We start from the raw sequence: 23,714 nt of genomic DNA on the forward strand, positions 1-23,714 counted from the left end.
GTTCATAAAGCTATTGTCCTCCCAACCCTGCTCTATGCCTGCGAGATGTGGACTGTCTACAGAAGTCAACATTGAGACTGAAATACAACACCGCCTGAGCTCTGCGAGTGCAGCATTTTTCCGAATGAAGCAGAGAGTGTTTGAGGACCGGGACATCCGTAGGGAGACCAAGGTGCTTGTCTATAAAGCTATTGTCCTCCCAACCCTGCTCTATGCCTGCGAAACATGGACTGTCTACAGACGTCACAGTGTTGATGGAACGATTCCATCAACGCTGCCTCCGGAAAACCCTGCAAATCTCTTGGGAAGACAGTGTTCTGTCGCGCGCTAGGCCTGTAAAGAATTTCCTTTAGAACAGGACGTGCAACCTTTGCCCAGCGGGAAGCCAGGGGGCCCAAGGAGAAGCTCTTAGGAATTTTCCACCACAAACAGTCTTTAGAGGGCTTGTGAAATATAACAAAGTCTTTTATTGAGGAACAATCAAACAGAAACTTCTCTTGGCTTCAAAAGATTAAACCAATGCTTCCAGGCTTTTGTGCAACTGGTGGCTTCTAACTGTTACTTTACTTTAAAGGAAAATCCCTTTCTAACTTCTCCCAGGGTCCCAAGCCCTAGGTTGAGAAACGCTGGGGTATAGAATCAAAGGTTCCTAAGAGCCTGAACGATCTCCCAAAGACCATCCAATCCACTCCTTTCTGCCTTCATGCAGGAAAAGCACCATCCAAGCACCCCAGCAGATGACCAAGGAGCCCCCGGTGGCGCAGTGGGTTAAACCCCTGTGCCGGCAGGACTGAAGACCGACAGGTCACAGGTTCGAATCCGGGGAGAGCGCGGATGAGCTCCCTCTATCAGCTCCAGCTCCTCATGCGGGGACATGAGAGAAGCCTCCCACAAGGATGATAAAACATCAAAAACATCTGGGCGTTCCCCTGGGCAACGTCCTTGCAGACAGCCAATTCTCTCACACCAGAAGCAACTTGCAGTTTCCCAAAACAACAGCAAAACAACAGAGAGGAAACAAACAAGGACATCTAATCACCGCTCAACAAAAGATTGCTCCAGGCACTGTCAGTCCATCAAATGCTAATCAAGGTGGTCAGTTGAAACATTCACACCTAGCTCCAGCAGACAAGCGTCCTTTGTCCCACCCTAGTCATTCCACAGATATATCAACCCTTTTTCCTAGTTCCAACAGACCTCACTACCTCTGAGGATGCTTGCCATAGATGCAGGCGAAACGTCAGGAGAGAATGCCTCTCGAACGTGGTCATACAGCCCGAAAAAACCTACAACAACCCAGTGATTCCGGCCATTAGAGCCTTCAACAATACATTATTATTATTGTTATATTATTATTGTTGTTGTTGTTGTTGTTGTTATTATTTATATATCTGTGGACATCTAATCACCTCTCAACAAAAGATTGCTCCAGGCACTGCCAGGCAATCAAATGCTAATCAAGGTGGTCAGCTGAAATATTCACACCTAGATCCAGCAGACAAGAGTCCTTTCACCCACCCTGGTCATTCCACAGATATATAAACACTTCTTCCTACTTCCAACAGACCTCACTATCTGAGGATGCTTGCCATAGATGCAGGCGAAACGTCAGGAGAGAATGCCTCTAGAACTTGGCCATATAGCCTGAAAAAACCTTCAACAACCCAGTGATTCTGGCCATGAAAGCCTTCAACAATACACGGGAAAAGGATGCAAAAATGGTGTCCGGTGTCCGTGAACCTGCATTTCTTTCAACCTGCAATTCTTTCTTTGGGACGAGACCTGGCCAAGCCCAAAGAGATTTGGCTCATTCCTGGAACTGGTTTTTCCCGTTTGTTCTCTGTTGGCTTCCTTTCAACATCATGTTACACATTTACGACGCTGTACAAACACAAATGCTCGACATAACCACAAATTGTGTGTCACTCAATGGCATTTAAAAGGTTGCTATTTTTGTGCTGTCAAGTCATTAGGTTTTTAAATGCTCGTGTTACTGTTTACTATTTATTGTTTATGTGATTTATATTAATTGCATTGTATTGATTGTTTTCATTGTATTGCATTGATTGTTTTCAGATATTGACAAGCTGGAATGTGTCCAGAGAAAGAGGGCGACTCAAATGATCAAGGGTCTGGAGAACAAGCCCTATGAGGAGCGGCTTAAGGAGCTGGGCATGTTTAGCCCGAAGAAGAGAAGGCTGAGAGGAGATATGATGAGAGCCATGTATAAATATGTGAGAGGAAGCCACAGGGAGGAGGGAGCAGATCAAGGGTCTGGAGAACAAGCCCTATGAGGAGCGGCTTAAGGAGCTGGGCATGTTTAGCCCGAAGAAGAGAAGGCTGAGAGGAGATATGATGAGGGCCATGTGTAAATATGTGAGAGGAAGCCACAGGGAGGAGGGAGCAGATCAAGCGTCTGGAGAACAAGCCCTATGAGGAGCGGCTTAAGGAGCTGGGCATGTTTAGCCTGAAGAAGAGAAGGCTGAGAGGAGATATGATGAGGGCCATGTATAAATATGTGAGAGGAAGCCACAGGGAGGAGGAGAGAGCAAGCTTGTTTTCTGCTTCCCTGGAGATTAGGACAAGGAACAATGGCTTCAAACGACAAGAGAGGAGAATCCATCTGAACATGAGGAAGGACTTCCTGACTGTGAGAGCCGTTCAGCAGTGGAACTCTCTGCCCCGGAGGGAGTGTGTTGGAGGCTCCTTCTTTGGAAGCTTTTAAGCAGAGGCTGGATGGCCATCTGTCAGGGGTGATTTGAATGCAATATTCCTGCTTCTTGGCAGAATGGGGTTGGACTGGATGATGGCCCAGGAGGTCTCCTCCAACTCTTTGATTCTAGGATTTTATTGTGATCTGCTTTGAGTCTCTTTTTCAGTGAGATAATACAAGATACAAATAATAATAATAATAATAATAATAATAATAATAAATGTTCTGGCTAGCAGTGTCGCTTATTATTATTATTATTATTATTATTACTATTATTATTATTAGCAATAATACATTTAAATGTTCCAGCTAGCAGTGTCGCTTATTATTATTATTATTACTATTATTATTATTAGCAATAATACATTTAAATGTTCCAGCTAGCAATGTGGCTTATTATTGTTATTATTATTATTATTATTATTATTATTACTATTATTATTATTAGCAATAATACATTTAAATGTTCCAGCTAGCAATGTGGCTTATTATTGTTGTTGTTATTATTATTATTATTATTATTACTATTATTATTATTAGCAATAATACATTTAAGTGTTCTGGCTAGCAGCGTGGCTTATTATTATTATTACTATTATTATTATTATTATTATTATTATTATTATTATTATTATTTCTTACCTGCCTCTCTTTGTAACTCAAGGTGGTGCACTACGTAACTAAAAGCACAAAATATGATGTAACTTAGATTAGGGACTGTATTCTTTTTGTCCAGCTCTGCAGGTATTTCGCAGACACTGCTGCCACGTGTCTCGGAGTATTTTTTATTTAAAATGTTTCTTGTTAGCATGATCTTCCCGGTGTTGACACCCTCCTTCCAGCCCCGGCACCCCTTCTTATACGAGGACACCAACGTACCTCCTCCACCATGTGCTTGACCTTCTTCTGCTGGCAAAGGACCATGTCGTCGAGGTGCTGGATTCGCTCCCGCAAGCTGGACGTGGCTTCCTCCAGTTCATGTGACCTGGAAACAAGGGGTAGACATGAGAGGGAAGAAGAGATGTCCCACACAAAGTCACCGCATAACAAGCATGGGCCAACTTTGGCCCTCTGTCCAGGTGTTTTGGATTTCAACTCCCACAATTATTACCGGTTGTTCTCTGGCCCTGGAACTCAACAAAGAAGCTCCTGTTTTGTGGCAGGTTTCCTATGAGGCGGGTGAGGTGGTCGTCCTTTGTGATACTATACATTTTTCTCAGGAGGAGGCAGCGGTGGTGGTTCACAGTCTCATAAGCCGTTGACAGGACTATGAAGACAGCTCCTGTGATCTGCTGCCTTTCAAAGCCATCTTCCATGTGCTGAGTTGGAGTCCAAAACATCTGGAGCAAGGCCCAAAGTTGGCACATGCCTGCATTAAGCATTTGGTGAAATGTCTCTCTTTTATAATAATAATAATAATAATAATAATAATAATAATAATACTTTATTTATACCCCGCTAAGTAGGAAAGAAACCAATAGCCAGGCAACCAGAGATTGAGAACAACAACCTCCATGAACCCTTTACATCGACTGAGTTGGACATGGCTCTCAATAAATGTAAGAATGGCAAAGCAGCTGGCCTGGATGATCTACGGATGGGACAAATCAAGAACTTTGGCCCAAAAGCAAGGCGCTGGCTGCTGGAGCTGAGGAACAACTGCACTGCATCCTGTCAGATCCCCAAAATCTGGAGGAAAGCAAGAGTCATCACCATCTTGAAGCCAGGCAAAGACCGCAATGACCCAAAAAGCTACAGACCAATCTCCCTGCTGTGCCACCTCTACAAAGCTCTGGAGAGACTTAGTTTGCATAGAATTACGGAAAAAATAGACCCCTGTCTGATCCCACAGCAAGCTGGCTTCAGGAAAGACAAAAGCTGCACATCGCAAGTGCTGAACCTGACTCAGCACATAGAAGATGGCTTTGAAAGGCAGCAGATCACAGGAGATGTCTTCGTAGACCTGTCCACAGCCTATGTATAATATCACAAAGGACGACCACCTCACCCGCCTCATAGGAAACCTGCTACAAAACAGGAGCATTTTGGTTGAGTTCCAGGGCCAGAGAAGCAGAGGGCAGAAGCAGAAGAACGGCCTGCCTCAGAATGACCAGCCACTGCCAGAAGGGACAGAGAGCTTCATCTATGCTGACGATCGTGCCATCACCGCTCAAGCAGGGAGCTTTGAGATGGTTGAACAGAAGCTCTCCGAAGCTCTAGGTGCTCTCACTGCCTATTACAGGGAAAACCAACTGATCCCTAATCCATCTAAAACACAGACATGTGCTTTTCATCTCAAGAACAGACAAGCATCCCAAGCTCTGAGGATTATTACCTGGGAAGGAATCCCACTGGAGCATTGCAGCACACCCAAATCCCTGGGAGGAGTCACTCTGGACCGTGCTCTGACCTACAAGAAGCACTGCCTGAACATCAAACAAAAAGTGTGCGCTAGAAACAATATCGTACGAAAGCTGACTGGCACAACCTGGGGATCACAACCAGACACAGTGAAGACATCTGCCCTTGCGCTCTGCTTCTCTGCTGCTGAGTAGCAGAAATGGGGCCACAAAGTGGAGTCCACGACCTGCGAGTGTGGAGAAGAGCCAACCACTGACCACCTGCTGCAATGCACCCTGAGCCCTGGCACATGATGCACAAGGGAGGACCTTCTCTGGCAACACCAGAGGCACTCCAAGGGGACAGAGACTGGTCAAAGGACATTTAATCAACTACCAAGCTTGCAAACTTTGTGCTTTGTCTGTTTGTTTGCTTTGTTCTGTTAGAAATGTAATATAATTGACTGGTTGCCCTGACACGACAAATAAATAAATAAATAAATATTATTATTACAATTATTATTCTTATTTATTATTAAGCAGAGACTGAATGGCCATCTGTTGGGAGGGCTTTGATGGTGCTTTTCCTGCCTGAAGGCAGAAGGGGGTTGGACTGGATGTCCTTTGGTGGGTCCCTTCCAACATCCATGATTCTATGGTTCTAGGACCTTACCTCCGCCTGCGTGGCTGGCTGGAAAGACTTGCTCCATGGAGCTGTAGTTCATACTCTATGAGTTGTTTCTGCAGGTGATGACGTTCCTGAATGAAATACACATGAAAGGTAGTTAGTGTTCAGCTACATGTCAATCCCCTTCTTCCCTTCAACATCAGGAAATCAGTGCAGGGCAAAGAGAGTGACTTCGGTCCCACCAATTCAATGGTCTCAGGGCAATCCAGTCCTTTGGCTTCTCCTGCTTTTGAAATGTATGACCATTGCCCCATCATAGAATCAAAGAGTTGGAAGAGACCTCCTGGGCTATTATCCAGTCCAACCCCATTCTGCCAAGAAGCAGGAATATTGCATTCAAAGCACCCCTGACAGATGGCCATCCAGCCTCTGTTTCAAAGCCTCCACCACACTCTGCGTCAGAGAGTTCCACTGCTGAACAGTTCTCACAGTCAAAAAGTTCTTCGTAATGTTCAGATGGAATCTCCTCTCTCGTTGTATGAAGAGACTTCATGGGCCATCCAGTCCAACCCCGTTCTGCCAAGAAGCAGGAATATTGCATTCAAAGCACCCCTGACAGATGGCCATCCAGCCTCTGTTTCAAAGCTTCCAAAGAAGGAGCCTCCACCACACTCCCTCCGGGGCAGAGAGTTCCACTGCTGAACGGCTCTCACAGTCAGGAAGTTCTTCCTCATGTTCAGGTGGAATCTCCTCTCTTGTAGTTTCCAAAGAAGGAGCCTCCACCACACTCCCTCCGGGGCAGAGAGTTCCACTGCTGAACGGCTCTCACAGTCAGGAAGTTCTTCCTCATGTTCAGGTGGAATCTCCTCTCTTGTAGTTTCCAAAGAAGGAGCCCCCACCACACTCCCTCCGGGGCAGAGAGTTCCACTGCTGAACGGCTCTCACAGTCAGGAAGTTCTTCCTCATGTTCAGGTGGAATCTCCTCTCTTGTAGTTTCCAAAGAAGGAGCCTCCACCACACTCCCTCTGGGGCAAACTCCAACCATCACCCAAGTCCAAAAAGAAGCTGAATGAAAGCCTTGGCAGACCGTGCAAAAAGAATCTGGGAAGCCCACCTCCTCCAAGAGGAACTGAACCCCCTCAACTGGGCTCTCCAGGCCAAGGGAGACTCCACCTCAGACATCAGAAGAGTGGCAAGACCACCGAGAAGAAGCCACGAGAGTCTAGACGGAGATCCACCCAGAGGGAAAGTGTCCCTGCCAGACATCAAGGGAACCACTGACCGCATAGGGAAGCTGATGAGGAAACACAACATACAAACAATCTCCAGACCCACCAAGAACATCCAAGCAATGCTCCGTTCAGCAAAGGACAAGAGGGATCCTCTCACTTCTGCAGGAGTCTACCATTGCATACCATGATATGCATGGTATACAATGGTAGACACCTGCAGCCGTAGACAAAAAGTCTCCAGAGGGACCACCACACGCAGCAGCATTGCCCAACCACGAATCAAGGAACATGAAAGGCACGGCAGACTCCTTCAACCAGAGAAGTCGGCCATAGCAGAGCACCTGAGGAACCAGTCTGGACACAGCATATTGTTTGAGAACCCAGAAGTGCTGGACCACTCTCACAACCACCATGTCAGACTACACAGAGAAGCCATTGAAATCCACAAGAAGCATGTGGACAATTTCAACAGAAAGGAGGAAACCATGAAAATGAACACAATCTGGCCACCAGTATTTAAATTTATTTATTTATTTACATTATTTATATCCAACCCATATCAGCGCGCAGGCAACTCAGGACGGTCTACATATTGGCACAATTCAATGCCATCAATACATACATTCAAAAAGCAAAAACAGTTAAGTGCATTTAAACAATAACAACTTTAAAAGAGCTCTATCCTCTCGTTCCAATCCTCGTCCATTTCATCGTCTTGGCCGTTCCTGCGTCATTCTCCATCTCAAGCTTGACTATCTATTCCGGGGTTCCGAAAGCTTGCTCAAAGAGCCAGGTTTTTACTCTCTTACAAAAAGAGGGAGGGAGGGGGCTGATCTAATATCCCTAGGCAGGGAGTTCCACAGCTGAGGGGCCACCACTGAGAAGGCCCTGTCCCTCGTCCATGCCAAGCGTGCTTGCAAAGCAGACGGGATCGAGAGCAGGGCCTCCTCAGATGATCTTCACTTCCTGGAGGGTTCGTAGGAAGAGATGCGTTCGGATAGGTAGGCTGGGCCGGAACCGTTTAGGGCTTTATAGGCTAAAGCTAGCACTTTGGATTGAGCCCGGTAGCAAACTGGCAGCCAGTGGAGTTGGCGCAACAGAGGAGTGGTGTGCTGCCTGTTAGCAACCTGGCTGCCGCACGCTGGACCATTTGAAGCTTCCAGGCCGTCTTCAAAGGCAACCCCACGTAGAGCACGTTGCAGTAATCTATGCGGGATGTAACCAGAGGGTGGACTACTGTGGCCAAGTCAAACTTCCCAAGGTACTCTAAAATTACAACAGCACAACAACAGAGAGGAAACAAACAAGGACATCTAATCACCTCTCAACAAAAGTTTGCTCCAGGCACGGTCAGGCCATTATATGCTAATCAAGGTGGTCAGTTGAAACATTCACACCTAGCTCCAACAGACAAGAGTCCTTTGTCCCACCTGGACATCATTCCACAGATATATAAATCAATTTCCCTACTTCCAACAGACCTCACTACCTCTGAGGATGCTTGCCACAGATGCAGGCGAAACGTCAGGAGAGAATGCCTCTAGACCATGGCCATACAGCCCGAAAAAACCTACAACAAGAACATCTAATCACCTCTCAACAAAAGTTTGCTCCAGGCACAGTCAGGCCATTATATGCTAATCAAGGTGGTCAGTTGAAACATTCCCACCTAGCTCCAGCAGACAAGAGTCCTTTGTCCCACCCTGGTCATTCCACAGATATATAAACCCATTTTCCTAGTCCCAACAGACCTCACTACCTCTGAGGATGCTTGCCATAGATGCAGGCAAAACGTCAGGAGAGAATGCCTCTAGACCATGGCCATACAGCCCGAAAAAACCTACAACAAGAACATCTAATCACCTCTCAACAAAAGTTTGCTCCAGGCACAGTCAGGCCATTATATGCTAATCAAGGTGGTCAGTTGAAACATTCCCACCTAGCTCCAGCAGACAAGAGTCCTTTGTCCCACCCTGGTCATTCCACAGATATATAAACCCATTTTCCTAGTCCCAACAGACCTCACTACCTCTGAGGATGCTTGCCACAGATGCAGGCAAAACGTCAGGAGAGAATGCCTCTAGAACATGGCCATACAGCCCGAAAAAACCTACAACAACCCAGTGATTCCGGCCATGAAAGCCTTCGACAATAGATTGAACATTCCATTTTTATGTATATAGATTGCCTCCCCTTATGGTTCAAGGTGGGATACCACATAGCTTAAAATGCATCCATAAAAGCACATATTAAAACATACAGATATTAAAAGGCATGAAACCAAAGTTAAAACACCCTCTCACGTAGGCACTGACTAATCATCGCCTCTTCCGCTAAAGCAAATTACCTCCCTTGTGTTAACTACCACTGCGAGGATTGCGATATTAATTAAAGCCCTTGCCTGGCGATCTTGGGATTAGAAAACTGGTCTTCAAACAATCAGGAAATCTGAATTACCCACAAGAGAGCCTTTCTTGGGCAACGCTTCCTGTCGTTGAACAGCAGCCTGAGGATGCAACTCAGTCAAAGGGAGGGAATGATCCGGGGAGGCTTCTGACCCTCCATGTTGACAGGTGGAGATTATCTTAATGTAACACAGTGCGCTCATTTCGATGTGGAAGGCAAATCATGTATTGGTAGGTCTTTATGTTAGGTTCTTGTAGGTTTTTTCGGGCTATAGGGCCATGTTCTAGAGGTCTTTATGTTACTTGTTCAAAGTCACCTTGAGCACGGGATGTGTTATTGCCCCAACTTTATTCTCCATCTTCATTGCTATGATGTGAACCACCGCTGCCTCTTCCTGAGAAAAATGTATAATCTCACAAAGGACGACCACCTCACCCGCCTCATAGGAAACCTGCTACAAAACAGGAGCTTCTTTGTTGAGTTTCAGAACCAGAGAAGCAGATGGCGGAAACAGAAGAACGGGGAGCGTGCTTGCTCCATCCATGTTCAACATCTACACAAATGACCAGCCACTGCCAGAAGGGACAGAGAGTTTCATCTATGCTGATGATCGTGCCATCACCACTCAAGCAGGGAGCTTTGAGATGATTGAACAGAAGCTCTCCGAAGCTCTAGGTGCTCTTACCGCCTATTACAGGGGAAACCAGCTGATCCTTAATCATATATCATATATATAATCTCACAAAGGACGACCCCCTCACCCGCCTCATAGGAAACATGCTACAAAACAGGAGCTTTTCTGTTGAGTTCCAGGGCCAGAGAAGCAGATGGCGGAAACAGAGGAACAGGGAGCGTGCTTGCTCCATCCATGTTCAACATCTACACAAATGACCAGCCACTGCCAGAAGGGACAGAGAGCTTCATCTACGCTGATGATCGTGCCATCACTGCTCAAGCAGGGAGCTTTGAGATGGTTGAACAGAAGTCCACGAGCCAGAGAAGCAGATGGCAGACACAGAAGAACGGCCTGCCTCAGGGGAGCGTGCTTGCTCCATCCATGTTCAACATCTACACAAATGACCAGCCACGGCCAGAAGGGACAGAGAGCTTCATCTATGCTGATGATCGTGCCATCACTGCTCAAGCAGGGAGCTTTGAGATGGTTGAACAGAAGCTCTCCGAAGCTCTAGGTGCTCTTACTGCCTATTACAGGGGAAACCAGCTGATCCTTAATCATATATCATATATATAATCTCACAAAGGACTACGACCACCTCACCCGCCTCATAGGAAACAACCTGCTACAAAACAGGAGCTTTTCTGTTGAGTTCCAGGGCCAGAGAAGCAGATGGCGGAAACAGAAGAACGGCCTGCCTCAGGGGAGCGTGCTTGCTCCATCCATGCTCAACATCTACACAAATGACCAGCCACTGCCAGAAGGGACAGAGAGTTTCATCTATGCTGATGATCGTGCCATCACCGCTCAAGCAGGGAGCTTTGAGATGTATTGTCGAAGGCTTTCATGGCTGGAATCACTGGGTTGTTGTAGTGTTTTCGGACCTCACTACCTCTGAGGATGCTTGCCATAGATGCAGGCAAAACATCAGGAGAGGATGCCTCCAGATCATGGCCATATAGCCCAAAAAAACCTACAACAACCCAGTGATTCCGGCCATGAAAGCCTTTGACAATGCAAAATAAACAACCCAGCTTTGAGATGGTTGAACAGAACCTCTCTGAAGCCCTAGTGCCCTTACTGCCTATTACAGGGAAGACCAACTGATCCCCAACCCATCTAAAACACAGACATGTGCCTTTCATCTCAAAAACAGAGAAGCATCCTGAGCTCTGAGGATGACCTGGGAAGGAATCTCACTGGAGCATTGCAGCATTGCACCCAAATACCTGGGAGGAGTCAATCTGGACTGTGCTCTGACCTACAAGAAGCTCTGCCTGAACATCAAGCAAAATGTGGGTGCTAGACACAATCTCATACGAAAGCTGACTGGCACAACCTGGGGATCACAACCAGACACAGTGAAGACATCTGCCCTCACGCTATGCTATTCTGCTGCTGAGTCTGCATGCCCAGTGTGGAACACATCTCACCACACTAAAACAGTGGATGTGGCTCTTAATGAGACATGCTGCATTATCACGGGGTGTCTGCGCCCTACACCACTGGAGAAATTACACTGCTTAGCCGGTATGGCACCACCTGACATCCGCCGGGAAGGAGCAGCCAATAGTGAAAGGACCAACGCAGAGACATCTCCAGCCCATCCCCTGTTTGGGTATCAGCCAGCACGTCAACAAATAGTTTTCTAAGATCTACAGAAACACTCGCTGGAAAACCTCAGCAAGCGAGAGTCCAAAAGTGGCAGGCTCAAACCCATGGCTGATACCCAATGAGAGACTCCCTCCTGGGCACACAGAAGAAGAGTGGGCGACTTGGAAGGCACTGAACAGACTGCACTCGGGCACCACGAGATGCAGAGCCAACCTCCAGAAATGGGGCCACAAAGTGGAGTCCACGACATGTGAGTGCGGAGAAGAGCCAACCACTGACCACCTGCTGCAATGCACCCTGAGCCCTGCCACATGATGCACAAGGGAGGACCTCCTTGCGGCAACACCAGAGGCACTCCAAGGGGACAGAGACTGCTCAAAGGACATTTAATCCACTACCAAACTCGCAAATTTTGTGTTTTGTCCGTTTGTTTGTTTTGTTCTGTTAGAAATGTAATACAATTGACTGGTTGCCCTGACATGACAAATAAATAAATCTCTCTAATCTGTGGAGATCCCTTTGAATCCTGCTCCTGTCCTCTGGAGTCTTGGCTCTCCCTCCCAATTTGGCGTTGTCTGCAAACGTGATGATCCTGCCTTCTCGCCCTTCATCTAAGAAGTCATGAATGAAGATCCTGAGCAGGACCGGGCCCGGACGGAACCCTGCAGATGGCCCTCCGCTCGTCCCTTCTTTCCAGGATGAAGAGGAGGAAGCCCTGGGGAGAATCACCCTCTGGGTTCGCCCATTTAACCAATTCTGGCTAAAAACCCACAGATTTATTTATTTATTTATTTCGGGTGCTTCTACCACGCTGTGCTCAACCCCCTCGGGGGGACTCAGGGCGGTTTACAAAAGGCACAATTAATTGCCCAACAATTCACAAAATACAATATACAAATTCCAATATAATGACAACAGTTATAACTAATTAAAACAGTTAATAGCAGCAATAAAATCATCTTGTGGTCAACGTTCGTCAATTCATAAATCCATAATCCATATCCAGCCTTGTCATAGTCCTTTCCTACTCTGGTCGTCATTGCCTTTCATCCATCTGCCAGATTACCCAAAGGCCTGGTCCCATATCCAGGTTTTTAGCTTCCTTCTGAAAGAGAGGAGGGATGTTGATGACCTAATTTCCCCAGGCGGGGGGCCACCACCGAGAAGGCCCTGTCCCTCGTCCCCACCAGTCTCGCTTGTGATAAAGGTGGGACCGAGAGCAGGGCCTCCCCAGAGGATCTTAAACTCCAAAGTGGGACGTAGTAGGAGATTCGTTCGGACAGGTATGCCCTGCCGGAACCATATAGGGTTTTGTAGGTCAGAACCAGCACTCTGAATTGTGCTCGGAATTGAACCGGCAGCCAATGGAACTGGCATAGCAGAGGGGTGGTATGCTCCCTGTATGATGCTCCGGTGAGTATCCACAGAGGCATGGAAACTATATTAAAGTACAAAATCCCATTAAAACCAAAACTTTCCTACTGGGAATAAAAAAAAGAAACCAAAAGAAAATGGGGCGACCTTGGAAAGCGTTTTTGTTTGGATGGGGAGGATGAATAGATGTCAATGGGAGGACAAGTTTCTCCTCCTGCGCAAGCAAGGTGTTTCTAGAAGAGAGGACCTTCCCGCTGTTCAATAAAATGAGAAAGACTCCTGAAACGGGAAGGACTGGGTTTCACTCACTGGGAGCAAAGTCCGTGAAAAGGAAGGGCAGAGCAGGGCCGGGCACGAGGAAAGGCCGAGGCCGCCGGGGGAATCTGCCACAACTGGTTCAGCAAGAGGGCCACCACCATGAGACATCCGGGCAGTGCCTCTGCCGTGCTGGTTGTGGGATTAAGGCTCACATATTTGAAAAATGCATTATCACGGTATGTCTGCGCCCCACACCACTGGAGAAATTGCACTGCTTAGCCGGTATCGCACCACCTGACATCCGCCGGGAAGTGGCAGCCAATAGTGACAGGACCAAGGCAGAGACATCTCCAGCTCATCCCCTGTTTGGGTCTCAGCCAGCACGTCAACGACTTAAATCAAGACATAGTTTTCTAAGATCTACAGAGACACTCGATGGAACACCCCAGCAAGCGAGAGTCCAAAAGTGGCAGAGTAGAAGGAACCATGCTAAAACAGTGGATGTGGGTCTTAATGAGACATGCCGCATTATCACGGGGTGCCTGCGCCCCACACCACTGGAGAAATTACACTGCTTAGCCGGTATTGCACCACCTGACATCCGCTGGGAAGTAGCAGCCAATAGTGAAAGGACCAAGGCAGAGACATCTCCAGCTCTTCCCTTGTTTGGGTATCAGCCAGCACGTCAATGACTTAAATCTAGAAATAGTTTTCTTAGATCTACAGAGACACTCGCTGGAACACCCCAGCAAGCGAGAGTCCAAAAGTGGCAGGCCCAACCTAAGCCCTGCCACATGCACAAGGGAGGACCTCCTTGTGGCAACACCAGAGGCACTCCAAGTGGCCAGATACTGGTCAAAGGACATTTAATGAACTACCAAGCTTGCAAAATCTGTGTTTTTTTTAATCTTTTTGTTTGTTTTGTTCTGTTAGAAATGTAATACAATGGTCAGGTTGCTGATGACATGATAAATAAATAAATAGCTGCCCTGAAACACTTGATGGCAAGGTGGGCATGGAGTCTTTGGCCTCTGCCCCAGCCAGCAAAACACGCCGGACACGCTTACCTCTTCCATGCGTTGTATGAACCGATCCAGCTCGCCTATTCGTTGGTCTTTTTCTTGCAAGCTGCTTTCTGAGAGTTTCATCCTCTGGTTTGCATCTTCAATCGCTGAAAGAAGTCTGTTGGTTTCAGCCTTCCAAGAAACAATTAAAAAAACACTATTAGAATCTGTATTGTCGAAGGCTTTCATGGCACATAGATCTCGTTTGCTGTGACATACTGTGCTTTTGCGTCAGTAAAATAATAATAATAATAATAATAATAATAATAATAATCTATATTTTAAAATGTCATGTTCGTTTGTGGGATTAACAGAACTCAAAAACCACTGGGGGAATTGACCCCAAATTTGGACACAAGACACCTAACAACCCAATGTATGTCCTTCACTCAAAAAATTGATTTTGTCATTTGGGAGTTATAGTTGCTGGGATTTATAGTTCACCTACAACCAAAGAGCATTCTGAACCCCACCAATGATGGAATTGAACCAAACTTGGCACACAATTCTCCCATGACCAACAGAAAGGCTTTGGTGGGCAGTATCCTTTGGTTTTGGAGTTGTAGTTCACCTACATCCAGAGAGCACTGTGGACTCAAACAATGATGGATCTGGACCAAACTCTACACAAATACTCAATATGCCCAAATGTTGGCCTCCATACCAAGAGGAAGTGGGATTTAAAATGCCACTTCCTCTTGGATCTTTTGCCTGTCTGAAACTACCCTGAGGCAAAGAGTTCCACTGTTGAATATTTCTTATGGTCAGGAAGTTTCCCATACGTTCAGGTGAAATCTCGACTTAAATCAAGAAATAGTTTTCTAAGATCTACAGCAACACTCACTGGGACACCTCAGCAAGCGAGAGTCCAAAAGTGGCAGGCTCAAACCCAGAACCTGATACCAAATGAGAGACTCCCCCCTGGGCACACAGAAGACGGGGCGACTTAGAAGGCGCTGAACAGACTGCACTCTGGCACCACGAGATGCAGAGCCAACCTCAAGAAATGGGGCCACAAAGTGGAGTCCACGACATGCGAGTGTGGAGAAGAGCCAACCACTGACCACCTGCTGCAATGCACCCTGAGCCCTGCCACATGATGCACCAGGGAGGACCTTCTTGCAGCAACACCAGAGGCACTCCAAGGGGCCAGATACTGGTCCCAGAAACCACAACTCCCAAATGTCAAGGTGCTATGAGTCGCCTTAGGGCTGAGAATGGCGGTATACAAATGAAGTAAATAAATAAATAAATAAATATTTCCCCCAAACTCCATCTGTGTTTATATTTGGGCATATGGAGTATTCGTCCCAAGTTTGGTCCAGATCCGTCATTGTTTGCGTCCAAAGTGCTCTCTGGATGTAGGTGAACTACAACTCCCAAACTCAAGGTCAATGCCCACCAAACCCTTCTACTGTTTTTTTGTTGGTCATGCAAGTCCTGTGTCCCAAGATTGGTTCAATTCCATCATTGGTGGAGTTCAGAATGCTCTTTGATTGTAGGTGAACTATAAATCCCAGGAACTACAACTCCGAAATGACAAAATCAACTTTTTTGAGCGAAGGACATACATTGGGTTGTTGGGTGTCTTGTGTCTTCCTTGCGGCAACACCAGAGGCACCCCAAGTGGCCAGATGGTGGTCAAAGGATATTTAATTAACTACTAAACTTGCAAACTTTGTGTTTTGTTTGTTTAAAATGCAATGCAACTGTTTGGTTTGCTCCTGACACGATAAATAATTAAGGTGAAATATCTTTTCTTGTATTTCATGTTTCTTTCTATATTATGGGTAGCATAGATTCCTGTAGTTCGAGTCCCAGGAGACGGAAATGCTTGCTACAGTAAGAGTTGACTTAGAACCCAACTCGGAACCCAACCCAGAAGGAGCTCCTTGCGTACAATGAGGGTTTCTTTCTCCAGCTGATGCTTCTTCTCTTCCTCCCGGAGCTTTTCCTCGTATTGACTGTACAGTTTCCTGGTCATCTCTCTCATGACGTCTGCGTTGGCCTCTTGAGAACATTCCACCTACAGAAAGAAGGAAGAGGATCAAAACAGGCGGAAGACGGGAAGCACATTTGAGCACCGATCACAAAGAACGATGCCCTTCATCCGAGACGCCGAATACGTTCCATTAAGCTCAAGCTCACCATACATTTTAAGAACAAGACAAGGGCTGCTGTGGCTTTTAGTTTTTAATATGTTTTCATGGTTTGACCTTCTAACCATAAAATATGTTTTCATGGTTTGACTTTCAACATCTACACAAATGACCAGCCAGAAGGGACAGAGAGCTTCATCTATGCTGATGATCGTGCCATCACCGCTCAAGCAGGGAGCTTTGAGATGGTTGAACAGAAGCTCTCCGAAGCTCTAGGTGCCCTTACTGCCTCTTACAGGGAAAACCAGCTGATCCCTAATCATATATCATATATACAGGGTTAGTCAAAATGAATAGGCCAATTCGGCTACAATTAATTTTCTTATTGGCCTATTCATTTTGACTAACCCTGTATAATCTCACACAGGACGACCACCTCACCCGCCTCATAGGAAACCTGCTACAAAACAGGAGCTTTTTTGTTGAGTTCCAGGGCCAGAGAAGCAGATGGCGGAAACAGAAGAACGGCCTGCCTCAGGGGAGCGTGCTTGCTCCATCCATGTTCAACATCTACACAAATGACCAGCCACTGCCAGAAGGGACAGAGAGTTTCATCTATGCTGATGATCACGCCATTACCGCTCAAGCAGGGAGCTTTGAGATGGTAGAACAGAAGCTTTCCGAAGCTCTAGGTGCTCTTACTGCCTATGACAGGGAAAACAGCTGATCCCTAACCCATCTAAAACACAGACATGTGCTTTTCATCTCAAGAACAGACAAGCATCCCGAGCTCTGAAGATCACCTGGGAAGGAATCCCACGGGAGCATTCCAGCACACCCAAATACCTGGGAGGAGTCACTCTGGACCTTGCTCTGACCTACAAGAAGCACTGCCTGAACATCAAGCAAAAAGTGGGTGCTACAAACAATAGCATACGAAAGCTGACTGGCACAACCTGGGGATCACAACCAGACACAGTGAAGACATCTGCCCTTGCGCTGTGCTACTCTGCTTCTGAGTATGCATGCCCAGTGTGGAACACATCTCACCACGCTAAAACAGTGGATGTGGCTCTTAATGAGATATGCTGCACTATGACGGGGTGTCTGCGCCCTACACCACGGGAGAAATTATACTGCTTAGCCGGTATTGCACCACCTGACATCCGCCGGGAAGTAGCAGCCAATAGTGAAAGGACCAAGGCAGAGACATCTCCAGCTCATCCCCTGTTTGGGTATCAGCCAGCACATCAATGACTTAAATCAAGAAATAGTTTTCTAAGATCTACAGAGACACTCGATGGAACACCTCAGCAAGCAAGAGTCCAAAAGTGGCAGGCTCAAACCCAGAACTGATACCAGATGAGAGACTCCCACCTGGGCACACAGAAGACAGGGCGACTTGTAAGGCGCTGAACAGACTGCGCTCTGGCACCACCAGATGCAGAGCCAACCTTCACAAATGGGGCCAGAAAGTGGAATCCACGACATGCGAGTGTGGAGAAGAGCCAACCAGAGACCACCTGCTGCAATGCACCCTGAGCCCTGCCACATGATGCACAAGGGAGGACCTCCTTGCGGCAACACTAGAGGCACTCCAAGGGGACAGAGACTGGTCAAAGGACATTTAACCAGCTACCAAACTCACAAGTTGTGTATTTTTCTGTTTGTTTGCTTTGTTCTGTTAGAAATGTAATATAATGGACTGGTTGCTCTGACACGACAAATAAATGGTTTGACCTGAATTGCCTTCAATACTAATGATATTTAATTCTGCTTTAATATTTAATATATTTTAAAAGTAGCCGTCCCCTGCCACGGCTTGCTGTGGCCCAGTCTGTGTATATAATAATAATAATAATAATAATAATAATAATAATAATAATAACTTTATTTGTACCCCGCTACCATCTCCCCAAGGGACTCGGTGCGGCTTACAGGAGACCAAGCCCACAATACAACAATAAACAATAACAACAATAATACAAAACAATACATAAACTCATAAGCAAAAAAAGCAATAAACATTAACAGTAACACGACGCAATGTAATAATTAATTTTAAAAAAAAAATAATGCTGGGCATGAGAAGGTGACATGGAACTGAGATAGAAGTTTTGGAGAGGGATGAATGTGCAGACAATCCTAGATCATTAATAAAGTGCGTTTAGGGACATATTGCGGGGAGTTTCCTTATTCTGGGAAGGCACACTGAAACAGCCACGTTTTCAGGCTTCTCCTAAAGACTGCCAGAGTTGGGGCTTGTCTAATATCCTTGGGGAGTGAGTTCCAGAGTTGAGAGGCCACCACCGAGAAGGCCCTCTCCCTCGTCCCCATCAATCATGCTTGCAATGGTGGTGGGAGCGCGAGCAGGGCTTCTCCGGATGATCGAAGAGATTGTGTGAGTTTGTTCACAGAGATGCGGTCACGAAGGTAGGCGGGTCCCAAACTGTTTAGGGCTTTGTAGATGAGAACCTGCACCTTGAATTGGGACCGGTAAATGAACGGCAGCCAATGGAGCTCCTTAAACAAGACTTCCTCTTCATCCTGGAAAGAAATAAGTGACGAGTGCAGTGCCACCAGGAGGGTTCCGTCCTGGGCCTGGTCCTGATCATTCATGACTTCTTAGATGAAGGGGGAGAAGGCAGGATCATCAAGTTTACAGACGGGATCAAATGGGGAGGGAGAGCCAAGACTCCAGAGGACAGGAGCAGGACTCAAAGGGATCTCCACAGATGAGGGAGATGAATGGTCAAAACTCACAAAATGAAGTTCAACAGGGACAAATGCAAGATACTCCACTTTGGCAGGAAAAACGAAATGCAAAGAGACAGAATGGGGGACGAGGAGGCCTGGCTGGAAAGAAGGACAGGTGGAAAAGATCTTGGAGTCCTCGTGGGGAGGAAGGGGAACATGAGCCAGGAATGTGATGTGGTGCCAAAAAAAGCCAATGGGATTTGGGCCTGCATCAATAGGAGCATAGTGTCTAGATCTAAGGAAGTCCTGCTCCCCATGCTCTATTCCGCCCTGGTTAGACCACGTTACCTGGAATATTGTGTCCAATTCTGGGCACCACAATTGAAGAGAGATATTGACTCTAAGCTGGAATGTGTTCAGAGGAGGGCGACTAAAATGATCAAGGGTCTGGAGAACAAGCCCTATGAGGAGCGGCTTAAGGAGCTGGGCATGTTTAGCCTGAAGAAGAGAAGGCTGAGAGGAGATATGATAGCCATGTATAAATATGTGAGAGGAAGCCACAGGGAGGAGGAGGGAGCAAGCTTCCTTTCTGCTTCCCTGGAGACTAGTACACAAGGGAACAATGGCTTCGAACTACAAGAGAGGAGATTCCACCTGAACACGAGGAAGAACTTCCTGACTGTGAGAGCCGTTCAGCAGTGCAACTCTCTGCCCCAAGGTGTGGTGGAGGCTCCTTCTTTGGAAGCTTTGAAACAGAGGCTGGATGGCCATCTGTCAGGGGTGATTTGAATGCAATATTCCTGCTTCTTGGCAGAATGGGGGTGGACTGGATGATGGCCCAGGAGGTCTCTTCCAACTCTAGGATTCTATAACTGTGAGAGATGTTCAGCAGTGGAACTCTCTGCCCCGGAGTGTGGTGGAGGCCCCCTTTTTGGAGGCTTTGAAGCAGAGGCTGGATGGCCGTCTGTCAGGGATGATTTGAATGCCATATTCCTGCTTCTTGGCAGGATGGGGTTGGACTGGATGACCTAATGCTAGGATTCTAGGATTCTATGATTCAATGATGGAATATTCATTGGAAACCTAGAGCCAAATGTGCTATGGCAAGATGATGTCCCTCCTGCAGATAATGTTTTTTGCCAGTTGGTAAACTTTTTCCATGGTTTTTTTTTATGATAAAGACAATTAAGAAATGACAACTGTAATCCAGCAACAAAAATTGTGTTGCATAGTGTTACTGCAGTGTAGGAAACGCTCCATGCACACCCTTCACTTGCAAAACAGCTTGTTTTGTAAACTCAGCTGCTGGGAGGAAATTAGCCATTGTTTAAAGCAAACAAGGGCGACTCAACGCCTCCGAATACTTTGCTTCGTCCTCTCTGACAAAGTTCCATTGACAGAACAACAAAAACAAAGCATGAGGAAACAGGCACAAAAAGCTGGCTCTTGCTGCCTCATGAACCTATCCCGGCCTCTGTGTCAACAAAGGCATCACGGCTCCACATTCCACAGGGATTGACACGGGCACTGTCGCAACCAAGAAGCATTTCGCAAAGGGTCGCAGATCCCTTCCTTTTCAAGGAGAGCGGCTGCTGCGGTTTCCTCTTCCCCAGTTCCACTTTGGTCACCCTTCATAGACCTGTCAGCAGCTTATGATACTGTGAACCACCACCTTCTCCTGAGAAAAATGTATAGTATCACAAAGGACGACCCCCTCACCCGCCTCATAGGAAACCTGCTACAAAACAGGAGCTTTTTTGCTGAGTTCCAGGGCCAGAGAAGCAGATGGCGGAAACAGAAGAACGGCCTGCCTCAGGGGAGCGTGCTTGCTCCATCCATGTTCAACATCTACACAAATGACCAGCCAATGCCAGAAGGGACAGAGAGCTCCATCTATGCTGATGATCGTGACATCACCGCCCAAGCAGGGAGCTTTGAGATGGTTGAACAGAAGCTCTCCGAAGCTCTAGGTGCTCTTACTGCCAACTACAGGGAAAACCAGCTGATCCGTAACCCATCTGAAACACAGACATGTGCTTTTCATATCAAGAACAGACAAGCATCCCGAGCTCTGAGGGTGACCTGGGAAGGAATCCCCTGGGAGCATTGCAGCGCAACCAAATATCTGGGAATCACTCTGGACCATGCTCTGACCTACAAGAAGCACTGCCTGAACATCAAGCAAAAAGTGGGCGCTAGAAACAATATCATACAAAAGCTGACTGGCACAACCTGGGGATCACAACCAGACACAGTGAAGGCATTTGCCCTTGCGCTGTGCTACTCTGCTGCTGAGTACGCATGCCCAGTGTGGAACACATCTCACCACGCTAAAACAGTGGATGTGGCTCTGAATGAGACATGCCGCATTATCATGGGGTGCCTGCGCCCTACACCACTGGAGAAATTACACTGCTTAGCCGGTATTGCACCACCTGACATCCGCCGGGAAGGAGCAGCCAATAGTGAAAGGACCAAGGCAGAGACATCTCCAGCCCATCCCTTGTTTGGATATCAGTCAGAACGTCTATGACTTAAATCTAGATATAGTTTTCTAAGATCTACAGAGACACTCGCTGGAACACCCCGGCAAGCGAGAGTCCAAAAGTGGCAGGCTCAAACCCAGAACTGATACCAAACGAGAGACTCCCCCTGGGCACAGAGGAGATGGGGCGACGTGGAAGGCGCTGAACAGACTGCGCTCTGTCACCACGAGATGCAGAGCCAACCTCAAGAAATGGGGCCACACAGTGGAATCCACGACATGCGAGTGTGGAGAAGAGCCAACCACTGACCACCTGCTGCAATGCACCCTGAGCCCTTCTTCCACATGAAGCAGAAGGGAGGACCTCCTTGCAGCAACACCAGAGTCACTCCAAGGGGACAGAGACTGGCCAAAGGACATTTAATCAACTACCAAACTCGCAAATTTTGTGTTTTGTCTGTTTGTCAGTTTTGTTCTGTTAGAAATGTAATACAATTGACGGGTTGCCCCTGACATGACAAATAAATACCGCTCACCTTGAGTTTGAGCACCTCGTTTTCGACTCTGGCCTTCTCCAGCTGCTTCTGCTTTTCCTTCAGCCTTTCCATGGACTGTTCATGGGTTTGCTTCAGGCTTTTGATCTGGTCGCGGATGAGCGTGTTCTCCAAAGTGACATCGACCAAGGTCCTCTGGGAACATAAGGAGGGAAAGGCAAAATGAGTTCACGGCTGACCAAAAACCTGAAGAGGTAGGAACAGACTGCGAGTAACCCAGCACCGTTTCTAGCTATTTTCCAGTTTGGTCCATAAAGGACAAGGCTCCCTTCCACTCCTAACACACTGGGGAACACAACAAAGAAGACAATGGAAACAGATGCGAGGCAGAAAGGGCATTCTGGTGCATGTCTTTTGTAATTTTAGAGTTTTTCAATACTGGTAGCCAGATTTTGTTCATTTTCATGGTTTCCTCCTTTCTGTTGAAATTTGAAATTGTCCCAACTCTAAAATTACAACAGCAAAACAACAGAGACTAAACAATCAGGCACATCTAATCACCTCTCAACAAAAGATTCCCCCTGGCACGGTCAGGCCATTATATGCTAATCAAGGTGGTCAGTTGAAACATACCCACCTAACTCCAGCAGACAAGAGTCCTTTGTCCCACCCTGGTCATTCCACAGATATAGAAACCCATTTTCCTAGTTCCAACAGACCTCACTACCTCTGAGGATGCTTGCCACAGATGCAGGCGAAACATCAGGAGAGAATGCCTCTAGACCATGGCCATATAGCCCGAAAAAACCTACAACAACCCAATCAGGGACTGCTAATCACCTCTCAACAAAAGATTCCCTCAGGCACTAACAAGCCACATCAAAAAACTGCCAGGCCATTATATGCTAATCAAGGTGGTCAGTTGAAACATTCACACCTCGCTCCAGCAGACAAGAGTCCTTTGTCCCACCCTGGTCATTCCACAGATATATAAACCCTTTTTCTTAGTTCCAACAGACCTCACGACCTCTGAGGATGCCTGCCATAGATGCAGGCGAAACGTCAGGAGAAAATGCCTCTAGACCATGGCCATATAGCCTGAAAAAAACTACAACAACCCATCCACCCCTAGCTCCAGCAGACAAGAGTCCTTTGTCCCACCCCGGTCATTCCACAGATACATAAGCCCTTTTTCCTAGTCCCAACAGACCTCACTATCTCTGTGGATGCTTGCCATAGATGCAGGTGAAACATCAGGAGAGAATGCCTCCAGACCATGGCCATATAGCCCGAAAAAAACCTACAACAACGCAATCAGGGACTGCTAATCACCTCTCAACAAAAGATTCCCCCAGGCACTAACAAGCCACACCAAAAAAACTGCCAGCCCATCAAATGCTAATTTTTTTTCTGTCGTGTCAGGAGTGATTGCAAGTCACTCCTGATGTGAGAGAATTGGCCATCTGCAAGGACGTTGCCCAGGGGATGCCTGGATGATTTTGATGTTTTTATCATCCTTGTGGGAGGCTTCTCTCATGTCCCCGCATGAGGAGCTGGAGCTGATAGAGGGAGCTCATCTGCTTCTCCCCGAATTCGAACCTGCAACCTGTCAGTCTTCAGTCCTGCCGGCACAGG

The 23,714-nt window shown here is 47.0% G+C and overlaps 1 protein-coding gene across 1 annotated transcript in view; it reads right to left on the reverse strand.

Moving 5' to 3' along the window:
- Positions 1–23,714, reverse strand: part of MYZAP (myocardial zonula adherens protein) — a 94,408-nt gene that overhangs the window by 39,131 nt on the left and 31,563 nt on the right. The window contains exons 6-10 of the mRNA XM_060755956.2: positions 22,122–22,274; positions 16,205–16,330; positions 14,308–14,436; positions 5,726–5,811; positions 3,593–3,698 (exon numbers count right to left, since the gene is read on the reverse strand). Coding sequence (XP_060611939.2) covers positions 3,593–3,698; positions 5,726–5,811; positions 14,308–14,436; positions 16,205–16,330; positions 22,122–22,274 — 600 coding nt within the window. The remainder of the gene's footprint in view (positions 1–3,592; positions 3,699–5,725; positions 5,812–14,307; positions 14,437–16,204; positions 16,331–22,121; positions 22,275–23,714) is intronic.

Source organism: Anolis sagrei, chromosome 9 (assembly GCF_037176765.1).
Source record: "Anolis sagrei isolate rAnoSag1 chromosome 9, rAnoSag1.mat, whole genome shotgun sequence".
Classification (NCBI taxonomy): domain Eukaryota; kingdom Metazoa; phylum Chordata; class Lepidosauria; order Squamata; family Dactyloidae; genus Anolis; species Anolis sagrei.